Below are 22,086 nucleotides of genomic sequence, written 5' to 3' on the forward strand. Positions count from 1 at the left end.
AATCGAAGGCGTGAAAAAATGAGAATATGCCCAAAGGGGGCGCCCTGCAAAAAAGTTTGAGAACCACTGGCCTAGAAGTTTGCCCATCCGCATATAAGAACCACTCGCGTTGCTACTCAACTTCAGTGATCCATTGGGTTGATTCTATTTCTCTGGTCTTTTGCTCAACTTTTATTTCTGGTCTTTTGCTCAACTTTTATTTCTGGTCTTTTGCTCAACTTTTATTTCTGGTCTTTTGAACAGTCATTAGAAATACGCATCCAAATAAGATTAAATACCCAAGTAAAAACTTTTTTCTTCGTTTTTGTTGTTATCAGGAAACAAAAGAAACTGGGTACAAATTTTATAAAAATATTTTCATCTTTACTTGAGTTTAAGACAAAATGAAAAAACCTTAAAACTAAACCTATCTATGTATGTACAAAAAGAGAGAATATTTTACAGGAAATTTAGGCTGCACAACTATGGGGTAAAACTAACTAAACTAGATTTCTACCACTAAAAATCCTTCCTAAAGGGGGGGGGGAACCTAGGTGACTAAACAAATCAATCAATTTTTCAATTTATTCTGTCACGGAACGAATATGACAAAAAGGCTGGCTTCAGCTTTTACGGAGTAGACCTAGTTTCATCAGACAGTCTTGGCGTGAGAGGCTACTCGACACCATTATATATGATCTTCCGATCATAACCTATGGAGACTCCATTCCCCGATTCCATAGTTCTTCAGTCTCACAATCTACTGCTTGGTCTGTTTCGTTTAAGCATTTACATACCTGCGTTAAATTTTATGACTTTCCATGGAATGGAACTAGCAACCTCCAGATCCAATGTCCACCATTCCATCAACATAGTATACACTGCTGAGCCTGGTTTTTAATTTTTAGCCCAATTCCCTTTAGGGATGTTAAAACATTGTACCTCGGAACTCCTTTCGCATTACTTCAGGACCATGCCCATATTGCCCATCCAGGATAGGAAAAGTTTATCCGCGAAATTTCCGCCCCGGCCATGATTCGAAACCAACATCTCCCGGTTGAGAGTCAGTATTCTTGACCACTTTGTCTTAGAGTCTTAGAGGTGGGCCCTCAATAATGGTTGAGAAGTAAAAAGAAAGAAGTTCTTACCTAGAATCCAAATAATCTTCATATCTGAAGATCAAATCTGACTCCTTGGATGGTCATCCTCTTCTTCAGCTACCACTGTCCTTCCTAGAGGGGGGGGACCTAGGTGACTAAAAGAATCAATCATTTTTCAATTTATTCTGTCACGGAACGAATATGACGGAAAAGGCTGACTTCAGCTTTTGCGGAGTAGACCTAGTTTCCATCAGACAGTCTTGGCGTGAGAGGCTACTCGACACCATTATATGATCTTCCGATCATAACCTATGGAGACTCCATTCCCCGATTCCATAGTTCTTCAGTCTCACAATCTACTGCTTGGTCTGTTTCGTCGCAGGTCGAACCGATCGCAGTCTATTACTAGATTCCGCCTGCAGCTGGTCCAACTGGTTGTTATTCTCCGATCTTGAGCTCTGAGATTCCTCTCCATCCACTCTGCTTTCTTCAATACCTTCCAGGATTTCGTCAGCATTATCACTGAATTCCGATACTGCTTCGCACAGCTATGGGATTATGTCATTGACACGGTAATCGGTAATAGTTCAAAGAATTCGGAAACTAAGGGGGAAAAGTCACGAAAAAAGTGGTACAATCAGGTTGATTGAAAGAAAAACTGATGAGGAGTACCCTGAAAAAGACGCACTGTCAAAAGATTTGACCAAACTATCCGCAAAAAACCGAAGAAATCTGGACGAAAAACACAAATTTTAGTGCTATAAGTACCTATTCACACAAAGAAAAATCGAAAACCACTGATCCACGCACAGACAAAGGAAAAATTGGACTCAAAAGAAAACACAGTCTTTTCGTCACCAAAATAAACGTTGTCACTTGCTCGTTTGTGCCAGTTCTTTTGGTAGCAATATTCCACGGACGTGACTTCTGCACAAGTACCGAAGGAACTTTAACTGCTATGGTCTTATCGTTCCGAAATCGAAGAGAGAAGGAAGACAGGATAGGAGAAAGCCAGCCGTTCCGAGAACGAACATTATCCGTTCAGGATAAAATCCGCCCCGGGCGGGAATCGAACTCTTTACAAGGCAGACGCACTGCCAACCAAGCTAACTATAGTCTGACACAAACCCTGCTTTAGTATAACGAAAGTAAAAACCACACAACTTATCGTTCAGGGGATTATGGCTAAACTGTTAAGGTTTGTAACTTACGTGTAGCGTTGACCGACAAAACTCCATTGCAGTGACGAAACACACACACAAACACCAGCGATGAAATGAACAACGCAAAGGTGTTATTCATTCTAAATGACAAGTAGGAACGTAAAACCGGTCGTACGATACGCCAAACACAACAAAAATGAGAAGAAACACAAATTTAGCTCGAAAAAAGTATCACAAAATTGCGAAAAACGGGGATCAACGAGGTACAAACATGTAGTTCGGTAGTTCGTTGCATACAACTAGGTCACGCAAAAATCAACTGTGCGGAAGTGAAAAGATTGGATTTTGGTGAATTTTGAATGAAAAAGATTATAAAAGATTCAAAACATGAGAATAAAGGCAAGAAAAAATAATCACAAAACTAGAGAAATAAATGGGATTTTTGGAGAAATTACAGCTTCTGAAATGAGAACAATCGATATTTGAACATACCGCAATATTGTTTTGACAAAGTTATTTTTATTTATTATTTGTATTATTTATTTACTACCTATAACTTTATAAACTCCGAAAATTTTAAACAATTTATTATTGACGATTTTTTTTTTTTTTTTTTTTTTTTTCGCGATACGCCAAACACAACAAAAATGAGAAGAAACACAAATTTAGCTCGAAAAAAGTATCACAAAAACGGGGATCAACGAGGTACAAACATGTAGGTCGGTAGTTCGTTGCATACAACTAGGTCACGCAAAAATCAACTGTGCGGAAGTGAAAAGATTGGGTTTTGGTGAATTTTGAATGAAAACGATGATTAAAGATTCAAAACATGAGAATAAAGGCAAGAAAAAATCACAAAACTAGAGAAATAAATGGGATTTTCGGAGAAATTACAGCTTCTGAAATGAGAACAATCGATATTTGAACATACGGCACTATTGTTTTGACAAAGTTATTTTTATTTATTATTTGTATTATTTATTTATTTATTTATTGACTATAACTTTATAAACTCCGAAAATTTTAGGGTGCACTCAGTCTCGTGAGGACACTCAGAGAGCTGCTTAGGATCCTAGTAAAAAGATGGAAGTTTGAAACCTAATTTTATTTCATTGGGAGTTTTAACATCTCCACTAATCTTATTTCATTGGGAGTTTTGGCATCTCCGCTAATTTTATTTCATTGGGAGTTTTAACATCTCCACTCATTTTATTTCATTGGGAGTTTTGGCATCTCCGCTAATTTTATTTCATTGGGAGTTTTAACATCTCCACTCATTTTCATTTATTTGTAGATTACTTTCGAAAATTCAATACAAAACCCAAAATTCTCAATTTGATAAATAAAATCCCCGGTTATAGATTGGTATTCGAACCCACACCTTCCTACTCAACAGACGACCACTACTACTATTATTCTACCTGGACAGTGCAGACTGGGCCAAGCTTATGTAAGCCAGTAATAAGGTGCTGTATGACTGAATGTAGACCTAAGAGGAGATAATAAGAAGTGAATTAGTCATAAATGGTTAGCTAAATAGAATAGTTCCTAATCTACTGGCCAGGGGCCGCATTTAGTGGGCCGAGGGGGTCCTAGGCTTCATTTTTGCTCCATTACTTTGGGATGGACTCTGAAAATTTGAAGTATCACCCCCTTTAGATTCGTAGAAGAGCTGAACCCATCCTTTAAGGCTGTTTGCCCCAACATCTAAGCTGTGGACTTTTGGGGTTTTTTTGTGAAAGTGGGGCTGACTCCGAAAATTTGGACCATCCCCCCCCCCTCCCCCCGTTGATCAATGTTTGGACTCTTGGGCCCCCTCTCTCAGTAAAATTCTGGGTACGGCCCTGCTACTGGTTATTAGAAGAAAGAAGGTGGTGATTTTTTACGTAAGTCAAGTAGGTAAATACTGTTTTATTTTTGAACTGTCCTATGGGGGGGGGGCTATAGACAGAAATTCACACGTTGAAAAAGTTGTGACGTAATGAAACTATTTATAGATTAGAATAGAATAGAATATACCTTGTTTATCCTGCCAGAATGAGATTGCCTGTTTATTCTCCCAGAATGAGGAATGAGACTGAAAAGTTCCTTTACTCCCGCAGTCTTTTTCTTATGAATAGGAATCTGGCCCGAGTTCAAAACTTCAGACTTTTTCCCCCCAGAATTATTGAAAATTTTAGAAAAGATCCCCGCATACACCTTCAGAATTATATAAATACCTACCTAGATTTCCTTTACATTGTTATTCACAGTACCTTAGATACATAGATAGGCATTATAGTGTACACTTGTACCAATGTACCTCCTTACCAACCTCCAGGTTCTTGTTGGTTTGTCCGCTTTCAAGCCTCAGTGCTCAGCAGAACCAAGGTTCTCAGATTCGGATATTGAGGTTCTCAGAACATAACAAGAACCTCACACTCGACTTTGAGATGTCAGTTACACTCATTGTGTTTAAGACGATCATGTATGTGAGAGAGTTAGGTAATCGCAATCTCTAGGTCTTCTGGTATCATTCTAGCAGGGTTCGATCTACTTGTGAACTCCTCTTCAATTTCTATGTAGTTTCGTGTACCCTAGTTCAATTTTACGTAGATTCTATTTTTTTTTTTTTTTTTTTTTTTTTTTTTTAACAATTCACAAGCTAACTAGGCTGGCAATTGGACTTTTTGTGTGCGGAGTTAAGCTGATTCCTGACTAAGCTCAAATATCCGACCGATCTTCAATAACTTTTTCTTTATTAGGGAGTTTCATTCGAGATCGAGGATGGCATGAGTAGCCGTATCTTCACACTCCCCACATAACGTCACATTTAGGGGGCACGGTTGGTCCAGTGGTAACGCGGTTGCTTGCCATGCAGAAGGTCCCGGGTTCGAATCCCACCATCGACAAAAATTTGTACTCGTTTTTCGATTGCAAATATTTACGGGTTACTTTCTGGTGTTCTCGTGTTGACCCAGCACCTAAATGGGGAGTATTGTGTCTCTTTTCGCCCATCTGATGAGAGACATACTACGGGATGGGCATGCTACGACACAGACCACTTGCGTCGAATGTAGCAGTTGTTTCATTGCTACGAAATAAAAACGGCGGTGAAACACTCATCTTAAAAAAAAAAAACGTACAAACAAACCCACAACCTAGCTCTTATAAAGCAGTACCTTCCAAGGTCTCTCCGGCATTGCATAATCTTGAACTGATCCATTTTCATGATGATGTTCTCAAAGGATTTGTAAAGATCCTTGACGGTAAGCTCTAAAATCTAAAATAGACCGGGAGCTAGCGCTGAAATTTTTCTTCAAATATTTACTGGTAAGCTAAAGCTCTAAATAGACCGGGAGATAGTGACGAAAAAATTGCCTTATAAGGTACAAAATTTTAGACCTGTAGGTTTGATAAGGAAAGGTGAGCCAACACAGAAACTGGAAGTCGAGGTGTTATCGTCCCGAAATCGAAGAGAGAAGGAGGACAGGATAGGAGGAAACCAGTCATTCCTAGAATGAACTTTATCTGTTTGAGATAAGGTTCGCTTCAGGCGAGAATCGAACTCGCGATCTACAGCTTACGAAGCAGGAGCCGGATGGGTGATCATCTGGACAATCCCTTCGTACTAGTTTTTTCCTGGCCCCACTTAGGCCGTTCCGAGAACGAATCCCATCTGTTTGGGATAAAGTTCGGCCCGGGCGGAATTTGAATCAGCGACCTATTGCTTATAAGGCAGACATGCTACCCTCTGAGGTAACTAAGCTGGCTGCAATGGGATAGATTACTTTTATTATACGGCGCCTTCCCATTTCCCAACCATCAAAGGTCAAGGGTTTCTCCAATTTCCAAAAAGAAAACACACCTTATTTAACATTCAAAAAACATGAGACACAATGGTTAAAATCCCCTTTCATTTCGCAGGCAAACCATCCGTGTTCTCCGTCACGGAAATCAACAAATATCTCGCGCACAACCGCGCCGTCAAGTACAAAGTCGCATGGAAGCGCATTCGACGCAAGAACCACTCCGCGGCCGTGCGCGACCAGCTGAAATCCTGTCTACGGAAGTTACCGCATGTGAACCGCACGCTGGGGGAACGCGTGTTGGATGAGATAGACGCGGTGACGAAACGCACCAGCGTCGGGTTGGTTACGTGGACATATGAGGCGACGACGCGACGCACTACGCGACGTCGGACGGCGATCAAAACGTACCTGCGATACGTTTCGTACCAACGTCAACCGACGAAGAACAAGACAAAAACTACCTTGCATATGTGTGAGTTCTGTTAACGCCCCATGCATATGTAGGTACATAAAATATGCGTGAATTCCGTTAGGACATGCTTATAATATGTCTTGGTATAACTCGTTAGAAAGGTAGAAAGCATACATACCTATCTAGTAGCTCAGCAAGGAATGGTATAGATTTCTTTATGATGGTCATGGGTATCGAATCTTCTCCTGAAGAGGGTTTGTTTTCAAGACCCATAACGATTTTATACACTTCCGCTGCATTGCAGGGTTCAAGAACAAAGTTTCGATCTGCTTGCTTAAAAGAAGGTTTGCGTAGGTAAGATATAGGGTTAATATTTGGGAGCGAAGACGTAGTGTGAAATGATAGATTAGTTGGTGGAATTGAGGAGGTGAATTGGATTGAATGGGTAGAGTGTGATGATGGAACGGTTGATGGGATTGAAGAGGTAGAGTGTGATGATGGAATGGTTGATGGGATTGAAGAGGTAGAGTGTGATGTTGTAATGGTTGATGGGATTGAAGAGGTAGAGTATGATGATGGAATGGTTGATGGGATTGAAGAGGTTGAGTGTGATGATGGAATGGTTGATGGGATTGAAGAGCTAGAGTGTGATGGCGGAATGGTTGATGGGATTGAAGAGGTAGAGTGTGATGATGGAATGGTTGATAGGATTGAAGAGGTAACAACACGAAGAGATGGCTAATTAGTAATTAGGGGTGCACTCAGTCTCGTGAGAACACTCAGAGAGCTGCTTAGGATCCTGGTAAAAAGATAGAAGTTTGAAACCTACACTCGTAATTTTGTTATCCGTGGGAGTTTTGACTAATTTTATTTCATTGGGAATTTTGACATCTCCACTACTTTTATTTCATTGGGAATTTTGACATCTCCACTATAATTTTATTTCATTGGGAATTTTGACATCTCCACTATAATTTTATTTCATTGGGAGTTTCGAAATCTCCACCATTTTCATTTATTTATAGATTACTTTCGAAAATTCAATACAAAACACAAATTCTCAATTTGATAAATAAAATCCCCGGTTATAGGTTGGTATTCGAACCCACACCTTCCTACTCAACAGACGACCACTACTACTATTATTCTACCTGGACAGTGCAGACTAGGCCAAGCTTATGTAAGCCAGTAAGGTGCTGGATGAGTGAATGTAGACCTAAGAGGAGATAATAAGAAGTGAATTAGTCATAAATAGTTAACTAAATAGAATAGTTCCTAATCTACTGGCCAGGGGGCGCATTTAGGGAGCCGAGGGGGTCCTAGGCTTCATTTTTGCTCCATTACTATGGGATGGACTCTGAAAATTTGAAGCATCACCCCCTTTAGATTCATAGAAGAGCTGAACCCATCCTTTAAGGCTGTTTGCCCCAACATCTAAGCTGTGGACTTTTGGGGCTTTTTGTGAAAGTGGGGCTGACTCCGAAAATTTGGACCATCCCCCCCCCCCCCCCCCCCCCCTTTTGCTCGTTGAAAATTATAAGATATTTGATAGAGGAAACTGTAATAGCGGAGGATTTATCGTCCGGGAATCTAAGAGAAAAGGCGGACAGGATAGGAGAAAGCCAGCCGTTCCGAGAACGAACCTGATCTGTTTAGGATAAAGTTCGCCCCGGGAGGGGATCGAACCCGCTCCCTAGCGCGTACAAAGCCCTCGGACTTGACGTCTGAAATTTACCGCACAGACGTGCCATGCTCTTTAGAAAGACTACGTTGTGAGGCCAAGTCTAGAAGTTAAGTTCGCAAACAAATTGTATCGTGTGTGGTTTTGAAGTTGGATGATGAACCGTGCTTAGCACATTCTCTAATCACAACTTGTGTTCAGGAGTTCGTTTATTGGCAACTTCTAGCAAAATTTATACTTTACAATAAAGTCTTTACATAAGAGCTGTTCAGTAAAACATGCTGGTCCGCAAGTAGGTGTCTACTACAATATTAGAGGATTTTTACAAAAACTCGTTTGTATCTTTTGTGAATAATCAGAATAATGGCAATATCAACTTGATTTTTGATCTATCTACCTACCTTCTTTTTGAACCAGATTTATTGAAAGTACAGAGAAGAGTGTCACTTACCCACCATTTTGGTTTGAAGTCTCATCCTTCGTATAGATCCGTTAGGACATGCTTATAATATGTCTTGGTATAACTCGTTAGAAAGGTAGAAAGCATACATACCTATCTAGTAGCGCGGTCAAACTTTCTTGACTTGGCGGGGCGGAGCGCTGCCATTCATGGGACCCGTGAAATTATGTAGCAAGTATTTGTACGCACGGTATCTGATGAAATAGAATAGTGGGTACAATCACAATAGGTTTGCGCCCTGGATTCGTAGAAGCTTAACCCATGCAGGACTGTTTGCCCCTACACCTAAGCCTCGAATTGGACTTTTTTTTATTTTTTATTTTTTTTAAGAGGTTTGACAGAGGGAACTGCAACTGCTATGGTCTTATCGTCCCGAAATCGAAGAGAGAAGGAAGACTCTGGATTCGTAGAAGCTCAACCCATGCTTAAGGACTGTTTGCCCCTACACCTATGCCTCGAATTGGACTTTTTTTTTTAACAGGTTTGACAGAGGGAACTGCAACTGCTATGGTCTTATCGTCCCGAAATCGAAGAGAGAAGGAAGACAGGATAGGAGAAAGCCAGCCGTTCCGAGAACGAACATTATCCCATCAGGATAAAATCCGCCCCGGGCGGGAATCGAACCCGCGGCCCAGCGCTTACGAGGCAGACGCACCACCAACTAAGCTAACTAGGCTGGCAAGATGAAATAGAATAGTGGGTACAATCTACAATCACAATAGGTTTGCGCTCTGGATTCGTAGAAGCTCAACCCATGCTTAAGGACTGTTTGCCCCTACACCTAATGCCTCGAATTGAACTTTTTGCGTACGGAGTTAAGCTGATTCCTGACTAAGCTCAAATATCCGACCGATCTTCAATAACTTTTTAGTCCGTCCTTCCTTTATTATTACTAATAATAAAAGGTATAGTGGACGGACTATTGTATTCGCTTCGGTGTCGGTCTGGTCCGTCCTTCCTTTATTATTACTGATAATAAAAGGTATAGTGGACGGACTATTGTATTCGCTTCGGTGTCGGTCTGTCTGTCAGTCAGTCTGTCAGTCAGTCTGTCCCCATAGAAGGACTTATCCAATCCTGGTCGACCTATATATCAAATTAAAGGTCTTTTTACCAGGATCACGAAAATGCAAATTTTGTCCAGAAAACCATAAAGCCAAAAAACCAAAAAAACTGGTTTTTGCGGGATTTTTTTCACATTTTCTCATGCGTGAATATGTCTTGGTATAACTCGTTAGAAAGGTAGAAAGCATACATACCTATCTAGTAGCGCGGTCAAACTTTCTTGACTTGGCGGGGCGGAGCGCTGCCGCGCTCCTTAATTTCTTGCGAAGTTAGTTGGGCCATACACTATCAGGCAGACTTGACAGGCTCACCTGTTCAGGCTTACCTGTCAGGTCTACCTGATGGTGAATGGTCGGCCTTAGTTCCCCGACCATGCTTAGAGGCCAACAACCATTTAAACATCACAACCTGTAAACTTGGGGCTTTGTGTATTTAGCAACGAGTATTTAGAAAATTATAGCTCCATTAGGGTAGCTTTTGTTGAAGCAGAAGAAAAACCTATTACCTACCTTTGAAATAAACAACTCGATTTTTTTTCCAACCTAATTTATTACAAAAAGTTTTTAAAAATGAACAATTTGTATGGGAATTTCACGAAAAAATACATAAAGAATGTAAATATCAATGTAATAAACCTTATTTGTACCACCTTCAATTTCGCTCTGAGAACTTTGTTTGACTTAACGTCACTGTATGACTGCGAGGGTTTTTAGTGACGTGGGTTTTACCTTTCATTAAGGTCACCCAGTATGAGTAGGGTCGGGAAAAGCCAACAGAACGCAATTGCCTAGAACAGAGGTTCTCAAACTGGAGGGCGCGCCCGTCTGGGGGGCATGGAGACAAATCGGGGGGGGGGGGCACCAAGCAACAACTCATATTTTCGTAAAAGTAAAAAAAGTATATCGGGTTGAGCCTCCCTGTAACCACCCTGACTAGTCTGTATGAACGTCCCTGAGAGATAAATGTTTGTAATGGCTCAATAGAGCAGATACTTGTGTAGTCCAATATGTACAAAACATAAGGTAATGAAACTTCATACTCAAAGTATAGAGACTTTAAATATTTGACAGTATAATTAATTAGAATATTACAAGTATTATTGTCAGCATCAATAGGTAAGAAACAGACTCGGAGGGTAGATGGCAGTGAGGCACAACACCAGAGACTTAGAGATATTACGAAGAGGCGAAGGTTATAGCTGTTCAAGAAAGCAGATACTTGTGTAGTCCAATATGTACAAAACATAAGGTAATGAAACTTCATACTCAAAGTATAGAGACTTTAAATATTTGACAGTACAGTCCAATAGGTACAAAACATAGGGTAATGAAACTTCATACTCAAAGTATAGAGACTTTAAATATTTGACAGTACAATTAATTAGAATATTATAAGTATTATTGTCAACATCAATAGGTAAAAAACAGACTCGGAGGGTAGATGGCAGTGAGGCACAACACCAGAGACTTAGAGATATTACGAAGAGGCGAAGGTTATAGCTGTTCAAGATTGGCGCAGTTTTAGACAAAGCCATGTACTTAACCGACAATCGGTCTTCAGTCAGCGCTAAATACCCAAAATTCTTCGCCAAAAAGGTACCCATCGAGGATTTGACCCTCAGTCCCCCCAGTCACAAATCCAACACTTCAAACTGCACACGGGGACTCACCTGAGGAATACACTTGAACAATTTCCTCCGTTCGATACCAGTCGAGTTCCACTGGCGTCCATAGTAGCGCCGAGTCCACCCGAGTGTGACCGACTCCAACCGGAAATCCGCGAAGGCACTCGTGCCATTCCGGAAAGATACCTCTGTCCTAGACAGAGTCCCGGAACCTCGTGCTCTAGGATGTGTCCGATTGCGAGTCTTTCTCCCGGTAGCCCAAACCGGTCTGGTTCTGTTCTTCGGGCGCGTCCACCGGCCAGACTTTCTCTGTTTGGGCGGGTTTACGGTCACCAGCAGGCGACTATACTCGGGCGGTGGCGTCCCCCAGATGGGCATCTCGGCCCCGGTCGCATATCGCGGGGCTAGACGAGGATCTGTCTTCCAAAACTGCCGGAACACGCCGCTGTACCCGTACATCATGTGGAGTGTCAGCTTCCTGCGAACAAGGTTACCAGACACGAAATTTCAAAAGGAGGACATTATTTTGGCTAAAAAAGGCGGACATTTCAACCAAAAGGAGGACGCAGGAAATAATCAACACAAAAACCACCGGTATAATAATAAGTAGGTAACATATTTTTTAAATCTATGTACAGTGTACCTAGGTACATACCTACCACCTATTTATACACCTACTGAATGTACGTACATTGTACATGGCTTTCATTGCACAGAAAATAAATTTATGCTTTTTATAAGTTCGAGTCCTGACGTCCTCTTAAAGGAAAACGATATATTACGTTAATTAGGTTTTTGAGGCCAAAACTTCAAAAAGGCAGACATTTTGCTATACACATTTTAAAAAGGTGGGCGGACGGAGGACAAACGTATAACCAGTTTTTTTTATTATTTTTTTTAGCTTTTTGGTTTCTGGACGAAATTTGCACCACCACTTTCGTGTTTCTAGCAAAAAGACCTTTAATTTGATATATAGGTCGACCAGGTTTGGATAAGTCTTTCTATGGGAACAGACAGACAGACAGACAGACGACACCGAAGCGAATATAATAGTCCGTCCCTATACCTTTTATTATTACTATTGTAATTTAATAAAGGAAGGCCGAAATTGTAAAGAAGCTCTCAGCTTCACCACAAATAAATAGTGAGTGATAAAGGAAGGACGGACTAAAAAGAAGGACATGTCCGCCGAAAAGCGGACGTCTGGTAAGCCTACCTGCGAGGGAAGAATGTCACCATAAGGCCAGTGGTACTTCATCAGGTCTACCTGATACCTGTTGAGCACACACACTATCAGGTAGACCTGACAGGTGGACCTGATCAGGTGTACCTGTCAGGCCTACCTGAAAGTGAGTGACTGGCCTAAATCTCGAAGAGTTTGTCAAATTTCGTTGGAGTTTGCCAAAAACGTTCAAAACATAAAGAAAATCATGTCATGAAACTCATGAGATTTCACAGGTCTTCGAGGGACCTCATAAAATGTAAAGGCCCTTAACCCCGGTAAGGACTCAAATTTTAGGACCCATTGAACGATATTAGTAATTTCATGAGCTTTCCCACCTAATTTTCAAGGATTCCTGAAAATTTTCGAATATTTCACGGCTCATCGAAAGATACCTATCTTTACCTTTTCCCACCATTTTTTAGGGATCATCAACTTACTAAAGATAAACCTGGAGATCCTGCTAGTCAGGTTATTCCAGTTAACCCAAAGGTCGCGTTCTGGCGTCGGGCGAGTTTCTCAAGGCCGTACTTCCAAGGTAGAGTGGTGCGGTTGGGACGCACGTAGGGTGTGGTAACCACGGAGGTGAACTCGTTGAAGATGGGGAAGGCGAGGGTGAGGTTGACCTCCGGGATGAGGGGGGCGATGGATTTGACGTGACGCAGGGCAGCTGTGGAAGAAATTGTGGTACTTTGAGAAGTAAATTAGGTATCCACATACCCTAACAACATCGATGATTGGGAAATCGTAGGGTAGCCGTTGGGAAATGGCTACATGGTTGGCGAACTTTTGGCCAACGAACGGTAAAGGTGTGTCCACACATAATTGATGACACAGTTGATCGACTATGTTTGGACAAATTAAGACAACACGCCAACCCACAACCCATACATTTTGTCAACCACCAAAACTTAACATAAAACCAACAATTACCCAACCTAAAATATTGTTAGTTGTTAGGGTATTACTATATACCTACAGAAAATGCTATTGATACCTATGTGAAATTTTTCTCCACAGTGTAAAAAGAGAGTCAATCTCTTGGTTACAAAAACGCCAAAATCATCCAAATTAACCAGCGTAGGGCCGAGGTAATGGTGATTCCATTGCACTTACCTTCGTTGCAGTTCCATCTCCGCAGATTCCAATACCGGACACTATAGTACAAAGCTCTAACGAGACGATTCTCGTTCCGAAATTCATACAAGCGCGGAAATTTCGTATAGTATTCGTTCCCCTCAACACCTGAAAATTATAAGATATTTGATAGGGGCAAAATCACAAGACATAACAGTCGCTCTTGCTGATGCTGGAGTAAAGGCAACTTTTCTAGCAATATACTAATAATATACCTACTCGTAAATAAGCTTTTCTATTATATCTCCCGATTCGTACAAGATTTACTCGGATCAAAATCGGTCAATGTCACAACTTAAACACCCTTCCTGACATTCTTACACGATGTTTTCACGAAAGAGCGAAGCCTCTTCCTTGACAATTCAGTAAAGGCTTGTTGACAACTGACATCATCGGAAGTAAACAATAATGGAGGAGCAGAAGTAGCCATGTTCTCATAGTTGATTTGAAAGTGACACATAGAGGTTTCGTTTAAATTGCTTCAAAGTGCATGGAAAACTATTTTTCTTGACAATGACAAACTCTCAAAACAATGTAGTCCCTGCCTATAATTTTCAGGTGAATTTATTATTATCTAATTTTGAAGCTTTGTGTCTCAATAATAATTTCCACCTCCCCGTGTACTAAATCTCCAGATTTTTGACCTTTCAAAAGCTTACCATATCAGACAAATGCCCATGGTTGACTGAGGAAAAGGAGTAGGTAGAGACAAAACACAACATGGGATACTTACCAATCTAAAAGACAATCGGCAATTGTTGTATGTTGGTTACAGTAACCATGAACAGCACCAAAACCTATCTCTGTATAACTAACCAACAACTAATCTCATATGTAACTAACTAACTAACCAACCCTTAGAGCCGATATGAAAAATGAACTTCGACCATGGTGGATATACGATTTTGCTGATCTTGATTCTCTCATCATTTGGACCAAAGTTGATCTCTGCCAAGAGTAACAAATTCGATGGAGGAAGGTCGAACAGATCGCAGTCTATTATTAGATTCCGCCTGCAGCTGGTCCAACTGGTTGTTACTCTCTGATCTCGAGCTCTGAGATTCCTCTCCATCCACTCTGCTTTCTTCAATACCTTCCAGGATTTCGTCAGCATTATCACTGAATTCCGATACTGCTTCTTCAGGTGCTGCTGTTGTGGTTTTGGCTTCATTCGCTTCAGATGTGGTTTTGGCAGTGGTTGTAGTAGATGTTGTAGTTGCTGGTTTTGCTGTTGTTGTAGCTTCAGTCGTTTTGGGGGCTTGTGTTGTTGAAGCTACTGGTTTTGTTTGGGTTTTCAGGTCCTCCGTTTTGTTCTTAGCGTCTTTGTCCTTCGGCTTTTGTGTCGTTCCGTACGACCTTTGCGTGTCGTTCCTCAGGGCAGCCTGGTTGTCGCTCATCAGCCACAGTTTGGTCGGAATGTGACTGAATGCGTCGTTCATAACCTTTTTGAACACGACAGCGAGGTTTTCGCCGATCGTTTCTTTTAGCTCTTCGACGACTAGAAGGGCGTTCTGGTTCAGGAACTGGTTCACGGAACGGCCTGAAATCAGAGTGGGAAGTTTTGATTAATAAGTACCTATCTGATTGATTTAGATTATGAAGAAGAAACTAAAACTGATTTAGGTATTATGACGAAAGAGAAAGAGAGAAACGAAGATTTTGCTCTCAGGTCAAGTAAACTAGGTACATAGTTAAAGTAAACTAAAGATGAAGTAGGTACAATTTCCAAATTTCTATTGATATTTCGACAAACTGATGTTTGAAAAATGTTATAGATACTAAAAAAGTAATGGAACTTAATTTAATGGTTTAATGAAAATTACTTAGAACTATTTCCAAAATAAGCCTAGCTTTAATCCAGCAAACAAGAGAAAATATACGACAAACGTGGTACGGGCGGACTGAGAAGAATATTTTGGTTGCAGAACCTAAGGTCTTAATGATTAAATTTGGCCAAACCTTCAAGGAATCATCCCGTATTAGGTATTGCAACAAACAAAGTGAAGATAGCTATGATTATTGAAAACACGCGGAAATTACAAGATCGGACGGACTGGAACAAAAAAGTCTTTTTAAATTTCATAGTGAAGTTACCTTTTTGATATAACTCGTCTAGGTTTTCTTTTTCGATGTAGTTGTGGCTTTCCCTTTCTTTTTCAACTTCGTCGTCAGTTTCCTTATGCCTATTGTTTTCACCACAACTTTCTGGAATGTGGGTGCTGTCTTCAATGTGTTCGATTTTAGCTTCAACTCTCCGATTGGTGTTTTCGTGACACTCGAAGATGTTTTTATCCTAAGCGTTGTTTTGGCAGTTTTTGAGAGTGTATTAGATGTACTGCTATTCGATGGTTTGATTGACAGTGCAACTTTGGAATTTTTGTCCAGGTTTAGCTCAAAACTTTGTGTTATACTTGTGTTTTTTGACACTGTTGGCAGTTCTTTTTGAGGTAAGCTTATATTCGAATCCGATGGAGGCATTGTTGTTTTCGATGTCGTGTCATTTTGAACTTTTGTAACTCTAGTCGCATCCAAAATTCGGATGGTACTTTTATTATCTCCCAGGGCTATACTGGGTTTAATGAAGGCAGTTCCTAGTTTTCTGTTTATTTCTGCCAATACTTCTTCAGACACTGAGATATTTTTTGACCTCTTCACCGTGCTTGGTTTTAAAGTGATTACTGTTGTTGGTTTCACTTTCAATGTGGACTTTTCTTGAACACTTTTGGTGGTGAATTTCTTCTTTTTGGTGGTTTTCTGTTTTGTACTAGGAGTTGCTTTAGTCTTTTTCGTTTTCTTGGGAGATTTAGTAGTTTTGGTAATTTTTATTATAATTTCGGTGGTAGATGGCGAAGAATTTTGCTCTGTTAGATGTTTCTCTTCGCTCGACTGTTGTTTCTTTTCATTTTCTCTCTTCTTGATTTCATCCTCTTGATCTTGCATAAAGTTTGCCATCACTTTATCGAAGTTGGCGACTTGATTGAATTGTCTAGCGCTGAAATTTTTCTTCAAATATTTACTGGTAAGCTTAAGCTCTAAATAGACCGAGAGATAGCGACGAAAAAATTTCCTTCTAGGGTACAAAATTTTGGACCTGTAGGTTTGATAAGGAAAGGTGAGCAAACACAGAAACTGGAAGTCTAGGTGTTATCGTCCCGAGATCGAAGAGAGAAGGAGGACAGGATAGGAGAAAACCAGCAGTTCTGAAGACGAATCTTATCTGTTTGAGATAAGGTCCGCTTCAGGCGAGAATCGAACTCGCGATCTACAGCTTACAAAGCAGGAGCCTCCGGATGGGTGATCATCTAGACAATCCCTTCGTACTAGTTTTTTTCCTGGCCCCACTTAGGCCGTTCCGAGAACGAATCCCATCTGTTTGGGATAAAGTTCGGCCCGGGCGGAATGTGAATCAGCGACCTATTGCTTATAAGGCAGACATGCTACCCTCTGAGGTAACTAAGCTGCCTGCAATGGGATAGACTAATTTTATTATACGGCGCATTCCCATTTCCCAACCATCAAAGGTCAAGGGTTCCTCCAATTTCCAAAAGGCAAACACACCTTACATTCAAAAAACATGAGATACAATGGTTAAAATCCCCTTTCATTTCGCAGGCAAACCATCCGTGTTCTCCGTCACGGAAATCAACAAATATCTCGCGCACAACCGCGTCGATGGAGGTAAGTTTTTGAACGAATGAAGCAGCGAGTTCCAAAATTTGACCCTATGATTTTGCATTTTTAATCTTCCTCAATGTCACCATAGGGCCAGTGATACTTCATCAGGTCTACCTGATACCTGTTGAGTACACACACTATCAGGTATACGTATACCTGACAGGTGGACCTGATCAGGTGTACCTGTCAGGCCTACCTGATAGTGAGTGACTGGCCTAAATCTCGAAGAGTTTGTCAATAAAATGTAAAGGCCCTTAACCCCGGTAAGGACTCAAATTTTAGGACCCATTGAACGATATTAGTAATTTCATGAGCTTTCCCATCAAATTTTCAAGGATTCCTGAAAATTTTCGAATATTTCACGGATCATCGAAAGATACCTATGTTAACCTTTTCCCACCATTTTTTAGGGATCATCAACTTACTAAAGATAAACCTGGAGATCCTGCTAGTCAGGTTATTCCAGTTAACCCAAACACCACTTTCGTGTTCCTGGTAAAAAGACCTTTAATTTGATATGTAGGTCGACCAGGTGTGGATAAGTCTTTCTATGGGAACAGACAGACAGACGACACCGAAGCGAATACAATAGTCCGTCCCTATACCTTTTATTATTACTATTGTAATTTAATAAAGGAAGGCCGAAATTGTAAAGAAGCTCTCAGCTTCACCACAAATAAATAGTGCCACAAAAAAATAGTGAGTGATAAAGGAAGGACGGACTAAAAAGAAGGACATGTCCGCCGAAAAGCGGACGTCTGGTAAGCCTACCTGCGAGGGAACTTTGTGGTGCCGTTTGTCGCGTTCTGGCGTCGGGCAAGTTTCTCAAGGCCGTACTTCCAAGGTAGAGTGGTGCGGTTGGGACGCACGTAGGGTGTGGTGACCACGGAGGTGAACTCGTTGAAGATGGGGAAGGCGAGGGTGAGGTTGACCTCCGGGATGAGGGGAGCGATGGATTTGACGTGACGGAGGGCGGCTGTGGAAGAAATTGTGGTACTTTGAGAAGTAAACTAGGTATCCACATACCCTAACAACATCGATGATTGGGAAATCGTAGGGTAGCCGTTGGGGAATGGTTACATGGTTGGAAAACTTTTGGCCAACGAACGGTAAAGGTGTGTCCACACATAATTGATGACACAGTTGATCGACTATGTTTGGACAAAATAAGACAACACGCCAACCCATACATTTTGTCAACCACCAAAATTTAACATAAAACCAAGAATTACCCAACCTAAAATATTGTTAGTTGTTAGGGTATTACTATACCTACAGAAAATGCTATTAATACCTATGTGAAATTTTTCTCCACAGTGTGAAAAGAGAGTCAATCTCTTGGTTACAAAAACGCCAAAATCATCCAAAGTAGGGCCGGGGTAATGGTGATTATGATTACATTGCACTTACCTTCGCTGCAGTTCCATCTCCGCAGATTCCAATACCGGACACTATAGTACAAAGCTCTAACGAGACGATTCTCGTTCCGAAATTCATACAAGCGCGGAAATTTCGTATAGTATTCGTTCCCCTCAACACCTGAAAATTATAAGATATTTGATAGAGGAAACTGTAATAGCGGAGGATTTATCGTCCGGAAATCTAAGAGAAAAGGAGAACAGGATAGGAGAAAGCCAGCCGTTCCGAGAACGAACCTGATCTGTTTAGGATAAAGTTCGCCCCGGGAGGGGATCGAACCCGCTCCCTAGCGCGTACAAAGCCCTCGGACTTGACGTCTGAAATTTACCGCACAGACGTGCCATGCTCTTTAGAAAGACTACGTTGTGAGACCAAGTCTAGAAGTTAAGTTCGCAAACAAATTGTATCGTGTGTGGTTTTAAAGTTGGATGATGAACCGTGCTTGGCACATTCTCTAATCACAACTTGTGTTCAGGAGTTCATTTATTGGCAACTTCTAGCAAAATTTATATTTATACTTTACAATAAATTCTTTACATAAGAGCTGTTCAGTAAAACATGCTGGTCCGCAAGTAGGTGTCTACACTGTCTACTACAATATTAGAGGATTTTTACAAAAACTCGTTTGTATCTTTTGTGAATAATCATAATGGCAATATCAACTTCATTTTTGATCTAACTCCCTTCTTTTTGAACCAGATTTATTGAAAGTACAGAGAAGAGTGTCACTTACCCACCATTTTGGTTTGAAGTCTCATCCTTCGTATAGATGGTTCAGGAACCCCAGCACCCAACCACATATTATTCATTGGACCCGTGAAATTATGTAGCAAGTATTTGTACGCACGGTATCTGATGAAATAGAATAGTGGGTATACAATCACAATAGGTTTGCGCCCTGGATTCGTAGAAGCTCAACCCATGCTTAAGGACTGTTTGCCCCTACACCTATACCTCGAATTGGACTTTTTTTTAAGAGGTTTGACAGAGGGAACTGCAACTGCTATGGTCTTATCGTCCCGAAATCGAAGAGAGAAGGAAGACAGGATAGGAAAAAGCCAGCCGTTCCGAGAACGAACATTATCCCATCAGGATAAAATCCGCCCCGGGCGGAATTTTTTGAAATCAACCCCAATCAGATTGCTTGATCCGAAGTTAATCCAAATACGCTCACTTGTGGCCTCGGCCATCAATGATCTACTAGTGTGGTTGCTTGTCCAAAGATAGTCTATTCGTACTCAATCTACAAGCATCCCCCTATTTGGGTTCTGGGGCACTCTATTCGGGTTTTGGGGCACTCTATTCGGGTTCTGGGCCGATTTCTATTTCACTTCGGGGGGGCGGCTTTTGTACTACAGGGTTGGGGTCGTTCCAGGGTTGTATTTCGGCCGAGCCGAACACGAGATAGAATAACTAGATTGGCTGAATGTGGGCACGGTTGGTCCAGTGGTAACGCGCTTGCTTGCCATGCAGAAGGTCCCGGGTTCGAATCCCACCATCGACAAAAATTTGTACTCGTTTTTCGATTGCACATATTTCAACGGGTTACTTTCTGGTGTTCTCGTGTTGACCCAGCACCTAAATGGGGAGTATTGTGTCTCTTTTCGCCCATCTGATGAGAGACATACTACGGGATGGGCATGCTACGACACAGACCACTTGCGTCGAATGTAGCAGTTGTTTCATTGCTACGAAATAAAAACGGCGGTGAAACACTCATCTTAAAAAAAAAAAACGTACAAACAAACCCACAACCTAGCTCTTATAAAGCAGTACCTTCCAAGGTCTCTCCGGCATTGCATAATCTTGAACTGATCCATTTTCATGATGATGTTCTCAAAGGATTTGTAAAGATCCTTGATCAGTTGTAAGTAGAGATGCTCACAGGATGCAAATGGTAGAAGTACGCACATGTATACACCTGTATTAAAACAGACACAGATGGTAGTACATGTGTGTCATACATGTACTACTGACTGCAGTAATAGAATTAGACACACCTGTAAAGAAAGAGGTAGTACAGAAAAGGAATAGGGGGAAAAGAACTGATTTACACCTCATGATGTTTTTGCTAACACAGTAAGGAAATTTCTAGTCTCGGGAAGTAGTCTCATTTTACGTACCTGCGTTAAATTTTATGACTTTACATGGAATGGAACTAGCAACCTCCAGATCCAATGTCCACCATTCCATCAACATAGTATACACTACTGAGCCTGGTTTTTAATTTTTAACCCAATTCCCTTTCAGAGATGTGCGAACCGCAAAATGCAAAATGGAAAATGCAAAATGCAAAATGTAAAATGTACATTTACATTTTACATTTCAAATTGGTTTTGAAAAAGCATTTTGCATTTTACATTTTAAATGCTTTTTTTGACCCATTTTACATTTGAGCCAAAATGCTTTTTTTAAAAATGCTTTTTTCAAAAAAATTAAAAAAAGACAAAGAAAGATTTCAATTAAAAAAGTATGCAACCATGAAGGGGCAACATATAATCTCTCAAAAATTTCGCCTGCGGCGCTGAAGTTTTGGGAATATTTCAAAGGCCTATAAAAAGTGAAAAAGACTTTGGTCAGTAAAAAAAAGTATGCAACCTTGAAGGAGCTACTTAAATTTTCTCGAAAAAAATTTCGCCCGCGGCGCTGTCCAACCCACGCCCCAAAGGTGTTTTCCCCTGGGTTTTGGGAAAAAAAAAAAAAAAAAAAAAAAATGTGTGAAGGCAACTACTTATAGCGCTTTCACTAAATTTTAAGCAGTGCATATTGCATATGCGACTAATTTGAAGGGGCAAATTGTAGGTTTCTGGAAGGAAAAAAATAGTCTATTTTTTCAGCTTTAAGAGCAATTTTGCAATGAAATTACATTTCTTTCAAAAATCACTAGGAACGAAGGGGAATTATTATTAATTAGATTCATATTAGACACCCAAATTAGATAATGGCTTACCTTATTTTCTATTTGACTAGGGTTCTTAGTTGGGGATTGCTATTTACACCGACTCGAGTTTCGCCTCACTCGTAGGCATCTTGAAAAAGAGTCATCTTGAAAAAGCCTACGAGTGAGGCGAAACTCGAGTCGGTGTAAATAACAATCCCCAACTAAGAACCCTAGTCAACTATAAAATAAGGTAAGCCATTAGGAAAAAGGAAACTGCAAACCTAATCTGTTCCCAACATAAAACTCGCCCCATTGGAATATTAGTCTCTAAAGGTTAACCTTTTCTAAAAATCGGACCTAGACAACGATTTTGCCATGTATGGGGAACTTGGTCAAGTTAATGAGAAAGTATTTTTTTTTTTTTTTTTTTTTTTTTTTTTTTAAAAAAAAAAAAAAAACCCTTTGGGTTTATAATAT

At 40.7% G+C, this 22,086-nt stretch overlaps 2 protein-coding genes across 2 annotated transcripts in view; both read right to left on the bottom strand.

The window, feature by feature from the left end:
* Positions 1-1,250: 1,250 nt before the first annotated feature.
* Positions 1,251-22,086, bottom strand: part of LOC103517531 (protein takeout-like) — a gene marked incomplete at its 5' end in the record, with an annotated part of 39,218 nt that continues 18,382 nt past the window's right edge. The window contains 1 exon segment of the mRNA XM_008482567.3: positions 1,251-1,585. Within this exon segment, the coding sequence (XP_008480789.2) occupies positions 1,436-1,585 (150 nt within the window).
* On the bottom strand, positions 15,051-16,616 carry LOC113470862. The gene is made up of 2 exons (XM_026829590.1): positions 15,729-16,616; positions 15,051-15,174 (listed from the first exon to the last, which is right to left on the bottom strand). Exon 1 carries the CDS (start codon positions 16,584-16,586, stop codon positions 15,747-15,749), a length of 840 nt encoding a protein of 279 aa, XP_026685391.1. The 5' UTR covers positions 16,587-16,616; the 3' UTR covers positions 15,051-15,174; positions 15,729-15,746.

This window comes from Diaphorina citri, unplaced genomic scaffold, assembly GCF_000475195.1.
Source record: "Diaphorina citri unplaced genomic scaffold, Diaci psyllid genome assembly version 1.1 scaffold1877, whole genome shotgun sequence".
Taxonomy (NCBI): domain Eukaryota; kingdom Metazoa; phylum Arthropoda; class Insecta; order Hemiptera; family Psyllidae; genus Diaphorina; species Diaphorina citri.

Bases quoted from the DNA above. Each gene is read 5' to 3' on its own strand.
- LOC113470862 (XM_026829590.1), bottom strand. From the start codon at position 16,586: ATGGCAAACTTTATGCAAGATCAAGAGGATGAAATCAAGAAGAGAGAA.